The sequence below is a fragment of the Eulemur rufifrons genome, chromosome 19 (assembly GCF_041146395.1).
Source record: "Eulemur rufifrons isolate Redbay chromosome 19, OSU_ERuf_1, whole genome shotgun sequence".
Lineage (NCBI taxonomy): Eukaryota > Metazoa > Chordata > Mammalia > Primates > Lemuridae > Eulemur > Eulemur rufifrons.
This window is the reverse complement of record NC_091001.1, coordinates 59,961,937-59,981,935: the sequence shown is the minus strand read 5'-3', so window position 1 is coordinate 59,981,935 and position 19,999 is coordinate 59,961,937. Positions and strand designations below refer to the sequence as shown.

At 51.6% G+C, this 19,999-nt stretch overlaps 2 protein-coding genes across 2 annotated transcripts; one reads left to right on the top strand and one right to left on the bottom strand.

The window, feature by feature from the left end:
• The first annotated feature begins 4,816 nt into the window (after positions 1-4,816).
• ANKRD53 (ankyrin repeat domain 53) lies at positions 4,817-10,918 on the top strand. The gene is made up of 6 exons (XM_069493872.1): positions 4,817-4,981; positions 5,274-5,426; positions 5,774-5,973; positions 7,197-7,361; positions 7,776-7,896; positions 10,202-10,918. The coding sequence occupies exons 1-6, from the start codon at positions 4,817-4,819 to the stop codon at positions 10,916-10,918; spliced, it is 1,521 nt and encodes a 506-aa protein (XP_069349973.1).
• A 741-nt stretch (positions 10,919-11,659) lies between these two features.
• TEX261 (testis expressed 261) lies at positions 11,660-19,984 on the bottom strand. The gene is made up of 6 exons (XM_069494339.1): positions 19,822-19,984; positions 18,829-18,908; positions 17,531-17,684; positions 15,468-15,535; positions 14,630-14,732; positions 11,660-14,436 (listed from the first exon to the last, which is right to left on the bottom strand). Exons 1-6 carry the CDS (start codon positions 19,889-19,891, stop codon positions 14,321-14,323), a joined length of 591 nt encoding a protein of 196 aa, XP_069350440.1. The 5' UTR covers positions 19,892-19,984; the 3' UTR covers positions 11,660-14,320.
• Between the last annotated feature and the right edge of the window lie 15 nt (positions 19,985-19,999).

Below are 19,999 nucleotides of genomic sequence, written 5' to 3'. Positions count from 1 at the left end.
TGGAAGAGTTGTTTATATATGCTAGACACCAATGCTATTATAGTCCTTTACCAATGATTTGCAAATATTTTCACCCATTCTCTGGGTTGATTTTTCACTTTCTTGATGGCCCTTTCAATCACAAATGTTTTGGGGTGTTTTTTTATTTTGTTTTGTTTTTGTTTAGACAAGCTCTGACTATGTTTGTTGCCCACGCTGGTCTCGAATTCCTCGGCTGAAGTGTCCTCCCACCTCAGCTTCCTGAGTAGCTGGGATTAAGGCACATAAAGCATAACATTTTAAAATCTTGATGATGTCCTATTTATTTTTTCTTTTGTTTCTTTTGGTATCACATTTAAGAACCCATTGTCTAATACAAGGTCACAATGATTTATGCTTATGTTTTCTTCTAAGAGTTTTACAGTTTTAGCTATTATATTTAAATCTTTCATCCACTGTGAGTTAATTTTAATGTATGATGTGAGCTAGGGGTCCAACTTCATTCTTTTGCATGTGGATATTCCATTGACCCATTTGTTAAAAAGACTATTCTTTCTTCATTGAATTGTCTTCGCAAAAATCAGTTGACCATTAATGGGAGAGGTTATTTCTGGACTGCAGATCTATTCCATTGATCTATTTGCTATCCTTAGGCCAGTACCACAGTTTCTTAGTTACTGTGGCTCTATGATAAGTTTTGATCAATAAGTGGAAGGGCTCCCACTTTGTCAGGGTGGTTTTTACTATTCTGGGTCCCTTGAATTTCCATATGAATTTTAGGCTCAACTTGATTTCTGCAAGGAAATCAGCTTTATTTAATGTAATAGAATTACATTAAATCTTTCCACTCATTTGCTTTTTATTGAGTCAAGTTTTTACTAGGTTGCCCAGGCTGGTCTCAAGATTGGTTTGGGGAGTATTGCCAATAATATTAAGTCTTCTGATCCATGAACATGACACCATCAAATTGGTATTAACTGATTAACACTGAAAACGTGCACTTATAGTATAAATTCATCGGGGTCAGGCAGGTGGGAGGGGGAAAAGGGGATAGGTATATTCACACCTAATGAGTGCAGTGCACACTGTCTGGGGGATGGACATGCTTGTAGCACTGACTTGGGTAGAGCAAAGGCAATATATGTAACCTAAACATTTGTACCCCTGTAATATTCTGAGATAAATAAATATATATATATATATATATAATTTTAAAAAGTTACCTTCAAAAAAAATTTTCCCTGGCTAGAACCTTCAGCACAGTGTTGAATAGAGCTGCTAGGAGTGGACATAATTGTCTTTTTCCTAATCTTAAAGAGAAATAATTCAGTTGTTCACCATTATGCATTATGTTAGCTGTGAGTTTTTCATAGATTCCCTTTATCAAATTGAAGTTCATTCTATTCCAAGTTTGTTGAATGTTTTTTATCACGAGAGGTATAGCCAGGCATTGTGGCTTACACCTGCAGTCCCAGCTACTTGGGAGGCTGAGGCAGGAGGATCCCTTGAGAAGTTTAAGACCAGGCTGGGCAATATAGTGAGACCTCATCTCTCTTTTTTTTTTTTTTTGAGACGGAGTCTCACTTTGTTGCCTGGGCTAGAATGAGTGCCCAGGCTAGAGTGAGTGCCGTGGCATCAGCCTAGCTCACAGCAACCTCAAACTCCTGGGCTCAAGTGATTCTCCTGCCTCAGCCTCCCAAGTAGCTGGGACTACAGGAGCGAGCCACCACGCCCGGCTAATTTTTTGTTTCTATTTTTAGTTGACTGGCTAATTTTTTTTTTCTATTTTTAGTGGAGATGGTGTCTCGCTTTTGCTCAGGCTGGTCTCGAACTCCTGACCTCAAATGATCCTCCCACCTTGGCCTCCCAGAGTGCTAAGATTACAGGTGTGAGCCACTGTGCCTGGCTCTGGACATAATTTCTGAGTCCTTGCTGTGGAACCGAGGGCAGGAACAGGAGCCCACTTCTCTCAACAACAACCTGCTTCATGAGCAGGGTTCTGAGCAAGGGCTGTAGCCTCTGGTCCTCTCAGTTTGCCTCAGCCCCATGAAAGTAAGCTGGGGCAAGCAATCAGGACCCTACTATTCTCAGCTTGCCATACCTGGGGTCAAGCCTCTGCCCTATGAGTGGAGACTGGGTGGAATGAGGGAGCCCTTAGTCTCTCAGCTTCACTCACCAGGAATTTAGCTTCTGCAGCTTGGGGTGGGGGGAGGTGTGGATGATAGTGAGAAATGCTTGAGTGGGAGCTGAGGGAAGAGAGAGCCCCATTTCCTTGGCCACATCCACCCAGCTTGGAGCTTCAGTCATTGCTCTGACATGGGGAGAGAAGGGAGGGAGGAATTTATGGTTCAAGTGCCACAAATTCTCACAGTTATTATTGAGATTTAATAAATTTTCCTGAATAGATGATTCTTCAGTTGATGTATTCCCTTAGGACAATTCCCAGGGAATTTACATAGTTGGTTTTTAAAATAATTTTCACTAGTTATGGTTGTTTCCTGGGGAGTGGATCCACAGAGCTCCTCATTCTACCATTCCAAAAGAGAAAGTCAGGCATAGGTGTAGAAGTCCAGGAGACATTGGAATTATATTTTGGGTCCCCTCTGAGATCATTTGGATTAAGCATGATTCGTAAATGCTAGTCTGAGTAAATAACCTCCTGGACCTGAGAGCCTTGTGGTAACTGCCAATCTGGGAGACAGTCAGGGAGGGGAGAAGACACAAGCCCAGGGAGGGCTCTGCTGATCCTCTGGTATTTTCCCTGAGGCTGAAGAAAACGATGCATTCAGATTTGGCGTATTCACTGGGAGCCTGGGCAGAATAGAGGGAAACGGGCTCACAAGTTGGAAATCTGATTTGAGGGATATGACGTGTTCTTTAGAGTTCCTGTCCTGAGCAGATCTTCCCACCCCCACAATGTGGTGAGCACCCAGATACCTGCCTTCCTCCAAATCTGGTCCCAAAAGTCAGACATTGCCTCTCCCACCTGTTAGGACCTGCCTTTCAAGCTTCCTTTGTCCTCCCTGTGGGTCTACCCCAACAAGACGGCATTATCCACCCCACCCCCACTACAACTGGATACTCGGGGTGCTGACCTGAAAGTCCTGTTTCCTGCCCTAGGACCACTACAGCCAGAACCCACACCCACACTAGAGGACTCCTAACTGCTCACAGCCAAGTTCCCCATCCTGCCACCATGGTTGGTTGAGCACTTCAGCTTCCCCAGCCCTAGGCCCCTCTGAGGGTGTGCCCTTGCCCAAACCTGTCTTAGCACTCTAAGCATAGTTCTTCATTTTCACTTACCTGGCCATTCCCTGGGGCATACCTCCTCTCCTCCTGGAGGACAGGGCAGGTACAGGTTCCAATGTCCCCTAGGGCTTCACAGTGCGCTAGCCCACACAGCTCTTTTCAGGGCCTCTCCCACTGGTCCTGATTATTTTATCCAATAGAGAATTTAACTTCAGGAGCTTTTTACTAGTCAGGCTTCAGTTGAATGTGACAGAAACTCAATCCAAACTAGCCTAAGCTTCAGAAGGACCCAGAGGTGGTTTAGAGAACAGGGCGAGGAGCTGGCCTTGGGCATGGGCCCTGAATGTGGAGATAGTGTCTCTCAAGCTCCTGCCCCCACTTCTCCCTGACATGCCTCCTCCCCTCAGCCTTGCATCTCCCTCGCCTGGGACCATAGAACGAGTTGCTCTGGGCAATACCTCTACCATTCCCTTCTGAAGAAGAAATCAAGTCTTTAGATATTTTCTGCTGTCTGCCCTTCTCATGGTCTAACTTCTGTTGTTCCGCCAGGCACTGTCTGCCCTGCTGCCTGGCACTGGCCAAGGGGACTTCTGAGCAATGCATCTTCCCTTGCCAAGGACTTGCTCAGTTCTTATATCCTCCTGCCTCAGTTTCTCTATCCTCCTGCTAGTAATCAAAGAGTCACATCAGAGCACTATTTTCCGTACTATTAGCAAACATTTATTTAAAGTCACAATATTCAATACTATCAATGGTTTGTATAGTTCCTCTTTTAGTAATGGCAAATTTGTAGTTAGTGCTTCTCTGCTAGTGCAGTTCTCACAGCTTGCATCCCTTCCCTTCTTGTGAAGCAAGTATTACTATTCCTCATTATGCTGATGCAGAAACTAAGACGGAGGTCAAGTGACTTGCCCAAAGCCACACTACTAACGTGTAATGTGCTTGCTTCGCTGCAGGTGGAAGTGTAAGTAGATATAAAATACCTTTCTGGAGGGCAGTTTGGAATCATATTGACAGCTGAAAAATATCATTCTCTTTCGTCTAGCAATTCTACTTCCAGGAATCCATCCTAAGAAAACAACCCGAGTTGACCCATTTTGTTTGCACAGCACATGTGAAATGACTGCTCATCCATCACGATGTTGGGCTACGTGCTACGTGCGTCACAATGCACATTTAGTATGTGGAATGACAATGGGAGCTAGCTCATAATATGGCGCTAAATAGATTAAAAATGTATACGTTTCGCAATAGGCCATGATTTGTGTGGGTGGTGGGATGGTGATGTTTAATTTCCATATTGTGCCTTTCTTGTTTTCTATTTATTATATTTATAATCGGAAACAAAAGCTAAGTGTCTTTGTCGTTTGATGCTGAGTTTCCAGGGCAGTGGGCCCAGGCGTGGGTGGGGGCGTTGCCCGGGCGCCCAGCGGGTTGGGAGCGGGAGGTGGGCAGGGGTCCCCGGGCTCTGCGAGCGAGGGAGGCGACGGGGCCCTAGCGGCCTGGGAGGGGGCCTGGCCAGGGAACGCTAAGGCCGGTCGGGAGCGCTGCCCGCCCGGCCCCGGGTCCGAGGAGTTCCAGCCTCACGATGGCCTCGGCGGGCAGGACCTCTCTGTGGGCAAAAGCCGGCGGCCGGGACTTGGGAGCGGGCGCCTGGAGGGGAGCTCGTGCCCAGTCAGCTTCACGTGGCTTCGTGCAGCGGGCGGGGAGAGTCTACTCGAAGGTCACCTGGAGTGACGTGGAGTCCAAGCAGTCCAGGTAGGCCGGGAGGGAAAGTGGCCTGGCTGCGGGACGCGAGAACCCGGCCCAGCGCCTCCCTGGCGGGCAGGGTCTGGAGCCGGCCTGGGCTGATGCTGAGGCCCGAAGGGCCAGGGCTTGCCTCCTGAGAGGTCCCCGGGGCGGTGGACGACGGTCGCTCATTGCCTCGCCGACCAGCCAGCCCCGGCCTGGCCTCCCCAACGCCGCGGCGCGCGAGCCACTGCCCTCGCCACGCGGCGCCCCTGCGCAGGGCACCCAGCGCCGCCACCGCGCCTCGCTGACCCCGCCCCGGCCCCCACGCTGACTCTAGCCTCACCGAGGACCTGAACCAGAGGGCGATCTGGAGCTATTACGAACTGTTCGCGGCCGCAGTGGGCAACGTCGAATGGTTGCGGTTCTGTTTGAATCGGTACCGCAAAAAAGTCCCGACCGACTACAAGGTAAGAACCTGGAGTGCGGGGGCGAGGACTGAGGTCCCACCCTGCAAAAAGCTCCTCATCGCCTCACCTGGCGAAGATCTGCCTCTGGAGCATCCAGAGATGTCCTTTTCTGTGTAGATAGTCCAAATTCATCTTCCTGCAGTGGGAGGACCATTTGAGGGCACGGAGGTAGCGTGAGCCGATGAGCACACACTGGGACCCGGAAAAGGGTGTGAGTGATTCCCCGGGGTTTGCAGAGGGGACAGGGAATAGAGGAAGGGTAACTCCAAGAAATTGCTATCTAGGTTAAACTGTGAACCCAGGGACCCCATCCCATTCAGCCTCCTCCCTGGCTCTGGACCCCACAGGGCTTCACTGCCATCCATTTTGCAGCCCAACGGGGCAAGCTTGCATGCCTGCAGATTTTGATAGAAGAGTACAACTTTCCCGTGGACCTGCCCACCAACAATAGCCAGACCCCTCTGCATCTCGTCATCCACAAGGAAAACAAGACCATGGCACTCCCCTGCATTTCTTACCTGCTTGAGAAAGGGGCAGCCCTCAACGCGTGAGTCCAGCCTGCTTCAGAAGGGTGGCTTGGAGCCTGGACAGGCAGGAACCCCACTCCCAGGCAGAGGGACTATTGGGGGTGACAAGGATTAGGTCCCCCAGAAAGCAGTCGTTGAGCCCATGTGGTATAGTGGTTAGGAGATTGGGCTTTGGGAGAGGACAGACCCAGCTCACAGCCTAGCTTTGACACTTGCTAGCAAGTAGTAGGACCTTAGCAAGTCAGTGCTCTGGTTCCCAAACCTACATATATGTTGGAATCACCTGGGGAGCTTCAAAAATACGACTGCCTGTGTTCCAATCCAAAGGTTGTGATTTAATGGGTCCGTGGTGTAGCCTGGGCTTCGGATAGCATAACAAATTCCCAGGTGTTTCTAATTTGCAGTTAAGTTTGGGAACCACTGCCTCAATGCTTTCAACTGAAACTTGGTAGGATAACAGTGCATGAGAAAGTGCATGGCATATAGGAGACTACATTCATTTAAAATATTTACCGAGCATGCACTATGTGCTAAGCACTATGTCAGAGCTGGGAAACGCAGCAGTAAACACACAGAAATAGCCCCTGCCCTCATGAAGCTGATATGCTTAGACAGTAAATTAGCAAATGAATAAATGAACAAAATCCTGACAGCATGGGAAGTGATCATGAAGGAGATAAACAGGTGATAGGTAGGGGGAGGATCCATTTCAGAAGAGGCAATCACCTCTAAGGAGGTGACATTTAAATTGCAACCTGAAAACTGAGAGCCAGCCATGCAAAGAGCCAGGGAAAAGGGTTGTAGGCAGAGGGAACATCACATGCAAAGGCCATGTGTTGGGAAAGCGTGGGGCAAGGCCTGAGGATGAGGGTGAGGAGGAGGCAGGGCCAGGGTCATGCAGACCTTGCGGGCCATGAAGAGGGGACAAACGGCTGGTTGGTATAAGAGTGGATGAAGTCAGTGGTCTCTGAGCCAATCCCACTCTCCTTCCAGCAGTTCTTAACTGTCACATACCTTCCATAATCTGATTTTTGTTGTTCATTTAGTCCAATCTCTCCTTCTACAGTAGAGGAGACTGAGGAACGGGGGGCGGGGGCGGGGGGGAGGTGAAGGGACATGTCCAGGGCCACCCAGTGGGCTGGTGGCAAAGCAGGACCTGGAAACTGGTATGCCACCTGTCTGATGGACAGATGCCCTTTGTCCTTCATTTCTGCCCTCCTCACCCCTGGTGGGCCCTCCACAGTCAAACATGCAACGGCTCCACGCCGCTGCACCTGGCAGCCCGTGATGGTCTGCTGGGCTGTGTGAAGGTCCTGGTGCAGAGTGGCGCCGATGTCCATGCCCAAGATGCCATGGGCTGGAAACCCATCGATTTCTGCAAAATAAGGAACTACCGTGCTTGTGCCCGGTGAGTGTGAGAACCACCCACAGCCTGCCACCCCCTCCCTCTCACCCAGGCTGTTCCTGAGGGCCCTCTCCCAAGGCTGAGCCTTTAAGGGGAGGGTGTGGGGAGCCAGATGGCAGGGAGATGAGTCTTCCAATGAGGCCCCTGCCCAGGCTCTGGGTTGAGCATTACCCTCCTTCCTTGCCCTGGGCCCCCTGACTCCTCAGCAAGTGGTGACCAGGCCACCAGACACTTTTTTCTTGCATCCCAAAGGAAGTAGTTAGCCAGAGGGCCCCTGGGCAGTCGGAACAGGTCATCTTGCTCATACCATCTCTGGCAGCTCCTCTCACCCCCTCCAGGCCCTCAGCAGAAGCCAGTCTTTCCAGCCCAGGTGGAAGCTCAGTCACTGTGGGATGACATGTTCCACCCTGGCAACAGGTTCTTGAAGGATGCCATGTGGAAACGGGACAAGAGTGACTTTGCTCGTGAGATGGGGAAACTGAAGAGGCTCAAGGACCAGCTGGCCATCATGGAGCAGAACTACCTGATTGAGTATCAAGTAAGGGCGAGCCGGGCAGGGGCACTAGGCGGCAGCTGCCACCCAGGCATGTGAGCTGGAGGCAGTGACCCACGTGCTGTAGAGAGGAGTGGCTAGAAGCACTCCCACCCGGAAAGAGCCTCCCTCTCCTCACGACTCTGGCTGAAATTCCACCCTTATAAGCCACTTGTTTAGGTCAAAATCTTGTCCTGTGTTAGAAAGCAAAGACAGCTTCAATTTGGAAGTATTTATAAGCCCCTCCTAGTGCACTGCCTCCTTCAGGGTGAGAATCTCTAATGAGACCAAGGCCCTGCCTTATAATTGGGATTCAAACTCCTTCCTTCCAATAGACAGTGAGCACTCACTCTGTGCTAGGCACCTGCTAGGCCCCAAGGCTCAGAATATGTGCTTCCCACACTCAAGGGGCTTAGTCTATTAGAGGAGGCAGGTTGTATTCCCATCGAGGAGGAGAGGACCCAGGAGGGTGCCAGAAGTGATGATGCTTAAGAGGAATCCTTAAAGATGGGCAGCAAGGGGCTGGGCATGGTGGCTCATGCCTATAATCCCAGCACTTTGGAAGGCTGAGGTGGGAGGATCGCTTGGGGCCAGGAGTTCAAGACTAGCCTGAGCAATATGGCAAGACCCCATCTCTACAAAAAATAAAAAAGATGGGCAGCAGTTGGCTAAATGAAGAAGTAGGAAAGGGCTGACCAGCCATAGGGAATAGCTGTGTGGAAAGGCACAGAGGCACATGGGCACATGGTGTATGCAGAGAACTGCAAATTCAGCATAGCCAGGGATCACATGTGAGTTGGAGGTTGACAAGCTAGAGATTTGTCAGGAGACCAGATCGATGTTTGGGGAAGAAAGGGGATTTTAAGCAGGTGTAATTACACAGGATGCAAAAATCAGAAAACCCAGAAAGAAGATGCTGGGAACCTTAAGTGGATCCTGAAGTGGGGAGGGTTTCTGTGCTGGCAAATCCATCACACCAGCTCCTTCAGCTGCATTTTTCTCTGGCTTTCTCAGCCCTACCCTCCTCTGTTGTTGGTGTCACAGTTGCACCAGCCCTCACAGTTGCACACCTGTCCAGAAGAGGCAAAACCCATCTGTTTCCTGTAGCTGTAACCGTTTCCAGAAGCACCTTGCAGATCTCCCCTCATCTCTTATGGCCTCAATCAGCCATATGCTGATTGACTCAGGTCTGGGGCAAGGCCAATGGAATTATTATGATTGGCTTAGCCTAATCAGAGACTACCCCTGGAGCTGGGTCAATCTCCAAAGCACCTGATTGCTTAGCAAGTCTGAGAGTGAAACACTGAAACAATGGGGGCAGGGAAAGATTCTGTGACAACATACGGAAGATTCAACTCCAGTGGAGGCAAGGACAGAGCTAGGTCCAGTTGTTGCCACCCAGCCTGGAGAGCCAGCCAACCATATCCTCCCCTACATGATTTCTCAAGGCCTACCACTTCTAAGAAGTCTGCTCAGATTAGCTTCTCCCAATTCCAGGCCTTACAGACCTTTCTGCTCTCTCCTTTCAGAGTCAAGGATACAATTTGCATTTCTCATTTGCCATTTTTCCTTTTGAGACGGGGTCTCGCTCTGTTACCCAGGCTGGAGTGCACTGGCGTCATCATAGCTCACTGTAGCCTCAAACTATCCTCCTGCCACAACGTCTGAGTAGCCAGGACTACAGGCACACACCACCATGCCTGGCTAATTTTTTTTCATTTTTTTTTTTTTTTTTTGGTAGAAACAGAGGTCTTGCTATGTTGCCCAGGCTGGTCTCAAATTCCTGGCCTCAAGTGATCCTCCTGCCTCAGCCTCCTAAAGTGCTGGGATCACAGGCAGGAACCACCATGCCTGGCCCTCATTTGCCTTTTCCCTATTAAACCAGAGACTCTTTTACGGCAGGACATATCTTCACTATCAGATTGGGGATTCTTTTGGAGGGAGGGAGCTTGTCTCCCTTTAAGACTTGAGGTTTTCCCTGGGGTGAGGACTGTCTCACTTCTCAAGCTGGAGATTCACCTAGGGCAGAGGCTGCATCTCCCCCATCAGATTGGAGGTCTCTCCATGGGAGAGGCATTGTCTCCTCCATCAACCAGGGGCTCCCTTATGGCAAAAGTTCTCTCCTCCAATCACAAGGTTCCCATAAGCAGGTGTTTCTCTCATCAGACTCAAGGTTTTCCTGGGGCAAGGACAGTCTCTCCCCAGTCAGACCCGAGGTTTCCAAGGGTTATAACCAGAGTCTCCTTCCACAGAGGCGGGGGGGGGGGGGGGGGAGCAGCCCTCCACTGTATTGTGCCCTCTGTTGTTGCAGAAAAAGCACAAAATTCTGAGAGAAGTTGATTTCAAGAAGTGGCTCCATTGCAAGCTGCAGCACCAAGGTCACTCTCTGGTCCCCAACACCAAGCAAGCCCAGGCCATCACCCTCTCCAAGACCTCAGGGAACCAGGGATCTCGGTGTTCTAAGAGTTTCCACCCCTCCGTGGAGGCACGCCTGCAATGCATACCACTGCCCACGGAGACGCTCAAGCCCACCTACACACAGCCGCCCAAGCCCACCTACGTGCAGCCCAGGGTCAGGCGGTCCATGATGTGGAATGTCAGCAACAACCCTGCCAGACACCCCAGCACCCACATCAGCTTCCCGCAGGGCATCCGCTTGGGGGTGCATCCAGACCCCAGCCTGGAGCATGACTTCAGCAGCTTCCTGGAGGTGACGCCAGACGGGCACGGTGGTGCGCGGCTGCACACAGAGGACGGCCACTGGGTGGCGCCCGTGCTCCAGCTGCCTTTTGAGGTGGTGCTCCGCACCCTGTACCCACGTGCGCGGCCTTACAGGATGAAGGTGCCCCAGGGTTTTCACTCCATCAGCATGAGGGAAGTGCCCCGGAAGCGGTACTTCGGTGATGACACCTTCTGGACAGACACTCTGGCCATGAACCTGCGTGAGACATTTGACGAAGGCTTCCTGGCAGCCGTGCGAGCTCATCAAAGGCTCCCTGCCTTGCCCTCCCCTAAAACCAAGCCATAAAGTTATTTTGGTAGCCTCTCCACCTGAGGCAGCCCAGTGAAGGCTGAGGTGTGATTCACGTTGTGGGTGAGGAGGAAGGGGAATGAGTGCCTATGGGCTTCCCATTGCCAAGCTCAAGGATAGGAGTCTCCTGCTTAGCTCCCCCCTATTCAAAGCCCAGACCCCAGGCCTCCCTTCTCTCTGCAAAGAAATCTCTTGACCACTTCCCCCAACCCCGAGGAAATCCAAGTTAGGTTCAGAGTAGGGGTCAGTCACTATTCTGGGCCCTAGCATTGTAAAAGTGACACTTTGGCATCTCCACTGCCCTCCCAGCCAGCCCACCAGGGACAAGGCTTCCAGGATGGAGGGACCACTGGGAAATTCAGTCCCTTGTTCACATTAAGTCCTTCCTGCTGCACGCTCTGAGCCTCACTCTTCGTCTCCAGATCCAGAATGGGGTGGAGGACAGCTAATGTGTCACCCTGGCATGAGCTTCCCTGCTGCTATCGGCTGCCATCCCTTATTCCCAGCTGCCACTAAGGTTTCTACAGCTTATGGAGGCACAGGCAGCGTATCTGGGGAGAGGGAGGATCTGCGGCTTCAACTGGAGACTGTGAAAGCACTTGTACTTCTGCAGTCCATGAAGGGTTGATGGGGACTGGGCTGCAGAGAGAGGGGTGACCAGGATGGCGGTGGTGACCCTGGCTGATGATTTCCCTGCTTGGCCCTCTCCCCATCCTTTGTACACATCACTACAATTCATTCATTAAACAAACATTTATTGAGTGCTTTCTAGGTGCCAGGCACCATGCCTGGCACTGTTAATACAAAAATTCAAGGACAGTCCTTGCCCTCAAGGAGCTTACAGTCTAGTGGAGGGACAGACCATAGAGCAGGGAAGTAAGCCCAGAATGATCTGTGTGGTGTGCTGGGTGGGGCTGGGGGAGGAGAGGTGACACTGAAAGCTCCTTAGAAGTAAAATCCAAGTTGAGACTTGACAGAGAAAGTTGCAAAGTGAGCAGAAGTGGAATCCAAGTGGCAGGACAGAGCCATGGCATCTCTGTATACAGAAGGCTGGGGACCCAGAGTGCAAGAAAGCAAATGATGAGACCAGAGAGGCAAGCAGGAACCAGGACACCATGAGTCTCACAAGCCATGCTAAGGGGTCTGGACTTTATCCTGAGGGAAGTAGCGAGCCATGGAAGGTTTTAGACCAGGGAGTGACTTGATCAACTGCATATTTTAGAAAGACAACCCCAGCTGTGGGACAGAGAAGCAGGTGGCTGTTGCAATAATCCAAGTGAAAGCTGGTGACAGTGGGAGTGGCTCAAATTGAGAGATGTTAAGAAGATAGACTTGACAGTTTTTATAGACTGAATGTGGGGGACAAAAAGAGAAAGCAGGACTAGAAAGCAGGTGTCCTGTCTCCTGGGTGATCTTAGGGCCAAGGCAGGTACCCAAAAGGGGCAGGTTTGCAGAGGACAGCAACAAGTGCCATCTGGGCCATGAACTCGAATTGTCTGTGCATGCAGAAGGCAGCAAACTGTGGTTCAGATAAGTAGGAGGGATGTTGGGGCTGGAGGTCAACTCTCGATTCCTTGGCAGAGTCCTTGAAGCCACTGGTATGGATGGGCTTCCCCAGGGAGCCCGCAACAGAACCCTGAGAGACCCCATTGAGCATGGGGTGAGTGGAGAAGCCTGCACGGGAGGCTGAAAGGAACAGCCAGAGAGGTAGGAAGACAACCAGCCACAGAAATGCCAGGGAAGTGCAATTCAAGAAGCAGGAGGTGAATTGCCGTGTCAAATGCTGCCCAGATTCAGTAAGATATGGAAACGGTCTGCTGGATTTAGTACAAGAAGGCCACTGGCAACCCCTGGGAGAGCACAGGCAGTAGAATGAATGGAGGCAGTGAAGACACATCATCAGGCTGAGGAACAAAGCAGTGGACAGCAAGGGAGAATACAGCCAGCTGTCAGCCTATCCAGAGGATGACACTGGCCTCTGGTGTCCTCTGCCTTGCCTGTCCTGTCTGCACAGGAGAAAAGGGCCTTATAACCTCATTTGCATCAAGAGAAGACCAACACGTGCTGCTCATCCCAGGGAAAGGGGAAAGCTGGTATTCTTCAGAGAACAGAAGTGCTAAAGCCAAGGAAATAAAGGGCTATGATGGGACTTCAGGCATGATGGAAAGGAAAGATTTCCAAGCACAGGGGTCTTCCCAGTGGCTTAAAGGTACCACATGTGTGCAGTCCATCTCTGCACCTGCCAGCTTCACTATGAGGTATAGAACAGTGAAGGCTCTCATGGGGATTTCATTCCAATATGTACTGTTGAACGCTTGCAAGGCACTGTAGTTGGAGTGCAAGGTCAACAAATGCTCTGTGCCCGAGACCTGGCCTGCCTTCTTGGAAGGCAGAGATCATCTCCCCAGGAGCCAAGAGTGCACAGAAGAGAAGGCTAGACCTTGCTCTTGCAAATGCCTTCTCCCACCAGCCCCATTTCTTAAAAAACAGGCTGTAGCCCAGGCTGCCTGGAAGCCAATTTTTATTTCATTTCTCCTTGAGCTTGAGATAGTATTCAGCCAGAAACCACGCCTTTTCCCCAGAGGAGGATTTATAAATAGGATATTGTAGATGTTCTGAAAATCTAACCTGGTCCTAAACTGTTCCCTCTCCTACCCCCAGCTTGACAGTCAGGGAGCCTCAGGGAAAAAAGAGATAGAAGAACAGGGAGCTTTATGACCTAAGAAAGGTGGCCTCTAGCCCACTCCCCACTCCCTGACCACACTCAGCACCTCACCTCTGCCCCCTTCCCACTGAGGGCCACAAGAACAGTGCCTTTGAAAGGGCAAAGACCCAAATCTAGAATGGGAGTCCCTGGAGCAGAAAAACTAGTCCAGTCCAGGGCAGAAGGTTAGCAGGAAGAAAGGAAGATGAACTGTCAGGGCATTAAGGCAAACAGTGCCGCCTAGAATCTTTATTCAAATGGGAATCAGCACTCGGACAGAAATCACAGTTCAACAGCAAAAACTCACTCTCTTGGACATGCCAAGCCATGGCCCCTTCCCACAGCGACCTGCCCAGATAACTTGTCACCCTCTGTTCTCCAGCTTCACAGACCCTGCCCTGCCTCCCTAGCTGGGCCACAACCTCCCAACCCACCTTGGAAGGGGGAGGGGAGGGCTGGGGGGCCTCGGCTTCCTGGCTAAGCAGCTCTGCCACCCTTCCTGGTGCCTTCTGAGGTTACTGCCTCTAGCAGCATCAGATCTGAGCCAAGCTGAGCCCCCCGAGGGGGTGGGGATGGGGCTTCAGAGTTGAGGGGAGGAAAGCCAGGTCTGGTGGAAGGTACCTTCCGAGGTCTCAGCCCCCACCTAGCACAGAGGCCCTCCTGATCCTTGCCCCTATAGCCCCTCCCCAAGGAGGTCAGTATATCTTCTGACGACTGGGTAGAATGGCCTCTTTGATGAAGGAGAAGACAACCAGGATCCCTAAGCGTTTGCCCCGCTTGCCTTTGGTGAAGTAATTGGAGACGACATCATCTGTGGAGACACAGGCAAGATGAGTGTAGTGAGTGTGTGAGTGTGTGTGTGTGAGAATGAGAACACAGCTCTCCCACGCCAGAGCTCCAGTGTCTCCATCACAGAGCTGGGCTCCGGTCCTCCCAGCCAACCCCAGCCAACTCAGGACTTGCTGGCGACCCCCTACCCTGGCCCCGCACGAGCCCCTTCTCACCTCCTGGCTGCATGGTGGAGGGCAGGATGTTCTCTCCAGCCGAAAGTGACACAAAGAATGCAAATGGGATTATCCACAGGCAGAAAGTGAAATAGGCCAGGACCTGGCAACAAGAGAGACTGAGAAGAGGGTGCCCCTGGAGGTGCCAAGAGCGGGCTGAACACGGTCACTGTGTATTGTGGAGAGGTGGCCAACAGTGCACAGAAGGCACCACACCTGATCTCTGAGGGGGCCATGGCCCGGGAAGCAGGGACAGGACATCCTCAGACATGGAGATACACCAGTGGGGAAAGGTGGAGGCTGAAGATGACTGAACGTGGCCACTATCCCCAAACCTTGGTCACTAGGACAAGCAACTCCTCTGGACTGAAGAAGGCAGATGAGGGCTAGGCCATAGCTGACCCACACTCCTCGAGGTGACTTTGTTCTTCCCAGGGGTTCAAACTGAAGGAGCAGGGTGTGGAGAAATCCCGGGAGGAGAAAATCTTGGCAAGCCACTGGGAAAAGCTGGGGCTCAGGGGTACAGCCCACCCCTGCCCTGGGAGGGCTGCGTCAGACAACTCCAGTGCCCCTTCCTGACTTCAGGATGACCCCCTCCGGGGGACCTAAAAGACTCACTGGGGGAGAAGTGTCCTCCCCACCTCAGCCAAAGGGATCTCTTCTGTTCCTCATACACACTGCTTTCTAAAATCATCTATATGATGTTTTGCTTTTTTCAAACATGTAATCCCTGAATAGACTCAATTTCAAATCATAGCTAAGTTCACAAAGCAAATCGGGCAGGTCCCCTCTACTGCCCCGTCCCTGTTAATAGCTGAATATGCTAGACACTTCTTACCTCTGAGAAAGGATAATATTCCTCCGCAAAAAACTGAAATGCTAGGTAATGATTCACCACCACTAGTCCTGTAGAGGGAATGAAGAGTCAGTCAGTCTGGGGGAAAAAACATAAAGCTGGACTTTTAACCTTTAAAAGGCCCCTGGGAGTTGGGAGCCCTGAGTTTTAGTCCTGACTTTACACCCAACTCAGAGTATGGCTTCGGGCCAAGCACACTACTGTCTAGAACTCACTTTGCCATCTGCTGAAATGGAAGAATTGGCCCCAGTGTGCCCCCTGCAGGGGGCACTATGAGTAAAATTAGAGGTAGGTAATAAAGCTCCTTACATGCTATAAAAATTAGACTTCCGTGTTATATAATCCAAAGCATCGTGATAATGAACCTGGTTTTCAGTGGCTGTGAGTCCTAAAGAAAGCCTCCCATGGGCAGTAGGTGGAGAGAAGCCATGGGCGTGCAGATCAGACAGCCTGAGAGATTCCACTCCAAAGCGGGCGGCAGGGAGAAGGCCTCCCCAAATAAAAAGGCTCTCAGTCCTCAGAAATAAAAGGGCAGTTTGCTAGATGCTTTGAGGTGCTCTTAGGTTCCTCGAAATTCTGGGGGAGGGGGTTCTTCCCCATTCTGCCCCAGGGTAAGGTACAGTGGTCTGAACTCGTATGTTCTAGACCCACACACGCCCCCTTGGTGTACAACCGAGTTTATGAAAAGTGGGAGCAGGTCCCAGGGGCAGGCTGCCCTGAGACTGGCATCCCTGCCTGTTCCCACAGTGAAGGGAAGGGCAGGCATCAGAAAGAATGTGTCCCTGACACTGGACACCCCTCACACACACCTCACAGAAACTATACCACATCTCTTTTCTCCTCTCTTGCTCTCCCGGTCTAAGGCAAAGACCACAACTCTGCTATGCCTAGCCACACTCTAGGCTAAGGGATGCTGGAAGATAGGATGGTGCCTGGTGCCCACAACATCTTTGGGAAAAACTCTCTCAGGCATCTAAAGGGAAGCTCACAGGAGTGATAAAAGGAAGCCAAGGGAGACTGCTGGTGTGTGGGGGGAGGGGGGTCCTCCCTGGGAAGACACAGAGGGGCCTGGTCTCCAGGGAAGGGCTCCCCAAACAAACCCCTGCTGAACAAATTCTTTGGTAAAATCACATGCAGGCAATCAGGGAAGAGGCCAGTTTTAGCTTTAACAATATATCCTCCTTGTAGATAATATTTTCTTTCCAACTTCTCTCATAATAGAAAAGTAGCTCTAAAAAACCCCCAACTCTATCTGATATCCTGACCAAAAGCTAGGATGACCAGTAACGATGAACAGGAGAAATGGCGATCCTGGTAACCAAATACTTTCTGAACCCTTTGCATGAATATCTGTAAATACCTATAAGCACCTACTATGTGCTGACTGAGTCTCCCAACAGTTGTGTCAGAAACATTGTCTCTGAACAGATGGAGAAGCTAAGGCCAGAGAGGGCAAATGATTCCCTAGGGTCAGAAAGTGGTAGCAGGGCAAAGGCAAGAAGGCCAGCGCCCCCCACACCCAGGCCTCACCCCCGAGGCAGCAGCTGCAATGAGGAAGAACGAGACTAGCACAGGCAGCTCCACAAGGCATTCACACCAGGCCGGGATCTGCAGGGGGCTCGCAGCCCCATGAGGCTCCAGTCTTACCACGACTTTGGGTCAGACAACTGCATGGGGAGCTGCCTGCCTGCCAGCCAAGGGCGGGCTTGGGGCTTTTTCTGGCCAGTGGTTTGTTTAAGGGTGGAACGACTCAGCTGGAGGCCCTGCCTCGGCCAAACCACAACCTTCTCTCCCTTCCCAAACCCTTCTTCAGACCTACCTCTCTGGGAGAGCCCTCTGAGTCCCCACCCCCCAAAAATTCTAGTCACCAGAGCCAAAGTGGGCTCTAGGGAACTCACAAGTGAGAACCCCACCTTCCCAATCAGCCTGGCCTCCTGGAGGACCCCTGTGGCTTGCCTCCTTTCTGTGTATGCCCCTGTGTGTCAGGGACTGCGATGGGCACACCCAACCACATGAGCTGCCTCCCCAACTCTGTCCCTTCTCACCGCATGACAGGATGAAGTTAGGCGAGGTCAGCATGATGAAGGGGAAGGTCTGGAGGAGGCCAAAATAGACGAGGTTGGTGAAGAGGCCCACACCAATCATGCTGGTGGGGAAGCGCTCAAAGACGTAGAGGCCAATCAGCACAGCCGTGGAGAACTGAAACGACCAGAGAAGCACACTTGCAGGAGCCTCTTCCAAGCAAGCTTCCTGGGCTCGCTAATCCCCATTCCACAGGTTCATGCTTCAGTCACACGTCTGGCCTCCCCAACTGGACCCTCAGCTCCCAAAAGGCACCATCTTTTAATGCCATTTCTCAAACTTTTTTTGACAGCAACCCACATTAAGAAAAACATTTTACACTGTGACCCCAATACACACACACACACACACACACACACACACATATATGACCAGAGCTCAAGTTTCTAGTCTTTTCTATTCCATTTTTTTAAAATGCTGATTACAACCTACTGAATTCATTATATAACCCAATAATAAATCATGCCTACAGTTTGAAAACCACTGTTCTAAAAGACAATAGTTTTCAGTGCTTAACAAATGACTTGGCTGAATGAAGGTCTAATTCCAGTGCCAACCCCCGCAAGCTGGGCCTCTGATCCCAGAGCTAAGGGCCACAGTCTTGTCTCCACCACTAACTCCCAACCTCAGGCCATGGCCAGAGTAGAAGTGGTTGCTAACACCAGGTAACTTGAGGGGAAGGGGGCTCTTCCTGTCCAAATGTGCCCCACCCCTTCCTGTAGCTGGAGGAAATTTGTCAACCAGTAGTCACTCCTTGGCTTTGACATCAGTGGGAAGGACCGTGTCCTGAGGAAGAGAAGCCTCCCATGAGACCAGGCAGGGGGCAGGGCCAGGGCCACAGAAGGTGCTCCCCTCTTAGGACAAATCACTTGATCCGATTAGAAAGAGGGCAATGAACAAATACTCAACTGTCCTAGGGTTCTTCTAAGTTCTAAATGCTGTGAGCAGAGCAAGGGGGAGAAAGCCAAGCAAAGGCAAAGCCATGGTCCTGTCAACAGAAAATGTGCACTTGGCTGTCACTTTAAAGAACGGAAAACAAGGTCTGCAGTGAAGCAATGCTACTCGGGGAAGGAGGCCAGGGAAGATCTGGACCCAGAAGAACAGACTCAAAAGACAGGGTTCAGGGCGAGGAGGTAGGAGTGCTACCCTCAGGAAATGGCAGAGAGAGAGGTCTCATCATCCATGCCAAACTTTCCCCACTTCCTGCTTTTAAGGCAGGGCAAAGGAGTGAGGGGGAATCATGGAGAAAGCTGCCACTTACCCAGATCATGTATTTTATGATCCTGCTGGTGGCCACTGTGTATTCTTCTATCAGTTCTGCCAGGTAATAAAGTCCAGCCGCTGGGGGATGGGGAGAGGAGCAAGCAGGGAAATCATCAGCCAGGGTCATCCCCCGCCATCCCTGTCACCCCTCTCTCTGCAGCCCAGTCCCCATCAACCCTTCATGGACTGCAGAAAGTCAGGAACAAACCAAACCCATGTGTTGCCCTTCCAAATCTGGAGACGTAAAACTTAGGACAAATTTCATAAAAATATATGGAAAAAATTTCCATAAAATTCAGTGGAAGCCTGCATTTGATGCCTCAGCACAATGCTAACCTCTGGCCCAGAAAAGTGGAATTTCATTGATTCAATTAAAAATACCCGTTGGGCACTTAGTATGAGCCAGGTGCTGGGCTGAGTGCTGAGAATACAGCAGAACAAAACAGACAAGATCCCTTTTCTGACCCAGCTTGGAAGGGGAGGGAGTCAGATGATCCCAGTGTGAGAAATACTACTTAAGGGAAAGTAGAAGGCACTGCTGGACCATCGAAATCCTAAGGAGGGCTTCCCAGAAGAAGTGAGATCTCAGCTCAGGTCGAGTAGGAAAAAGTCAGGAGGCGGAAGTGTCAAAGGCGGCAAGAGCAGCAAGTACGAAAGGCCAGAGGTGAAAGGGCGGCGGGAGGTGTCGGGGAACAGTTCGGCGCGGTCAGCCCACGAGAGTGGGAGAGGCAGCGGTTGGCGGTTCGCAGGCGTGGGCAGGGGCACTTAAGTCAGCCTTTCCCGGGGACTGCTGGGGCGCATTTTGTGACACCTGGAAGGACCCGCGGTCAGGCGGGGCTGCTGGGCTCAGCAAGAGGGGCAGGACCAGGCGGGATGGGAGGGGAGCGATGAAGGCCGGGAGAGCCGGGCAGGGGCCTCCCAGTGGCTCCAGAACCCCCGCGATACGATGCCCGGGCGGGAGCCCGCGCGGGCCGGGGTCGCACACTCTCACCGACGGCCAGCGTGATGAAGGCCACCTGGATGAAGAGCGACAGCCAGCTCAGCACGTACATGAACCACATGGCGCTCCGACCCAGCGCGCCCCACGGCCGCCGGGACGGGCCTGCGCGCTTCGGCTCCGGCGACACGGAGCCGCCACCGCTGCCGCCACCGCGTCCCCGCCCCACGGA

Bases quoted from the DNA above. Each gene is read 5' to 3' on its own strand.
- ANKRD53 (XM_069493872.1), top strand. From the start codon at position 4,817: ATGGCCTCGGCGGGCAGGACCTCTCTGTGGGCAAAAGCCGGCGGCCGG. The intron at 4,982-5,273 runs TCCAGGTAGGCC...CGCTGACCCCGC, and splicing joins GTGACGTGGAGTCCAAGCAG to CCCGGCCCCCACGCTGACTC. The intron at 7,362-7,775 runs GTGAGTGTGAGA...CCCTGGCAACAG, and splicing joins AACTACCGTGCTTGTGCCCG to GTTCTTGAAGGATGCCATGT.
- TEX261 (XM_069494339.1), bottom strand. From the start codon at position 19,891: ATGTGGTTCATGTACGTGCTGAGCTGGCTGTCGCTCTTCATCCAGGTG. The intron at 14,733-15,467 runs GTAAGAAGTGTC...TCTTGTTGCCAG, and splicing joins AATATTATCCTTTCTCAGAG to GTCCTGGCCTATTTCACTTT. The intron at 14,437-14,629 runs GTGAGAAGGGGC...GTGTCTCCACAG, and splicing joins CTCCACCATGCAGCCAGGAG to ATGATGTCGTCTCCAATTAC.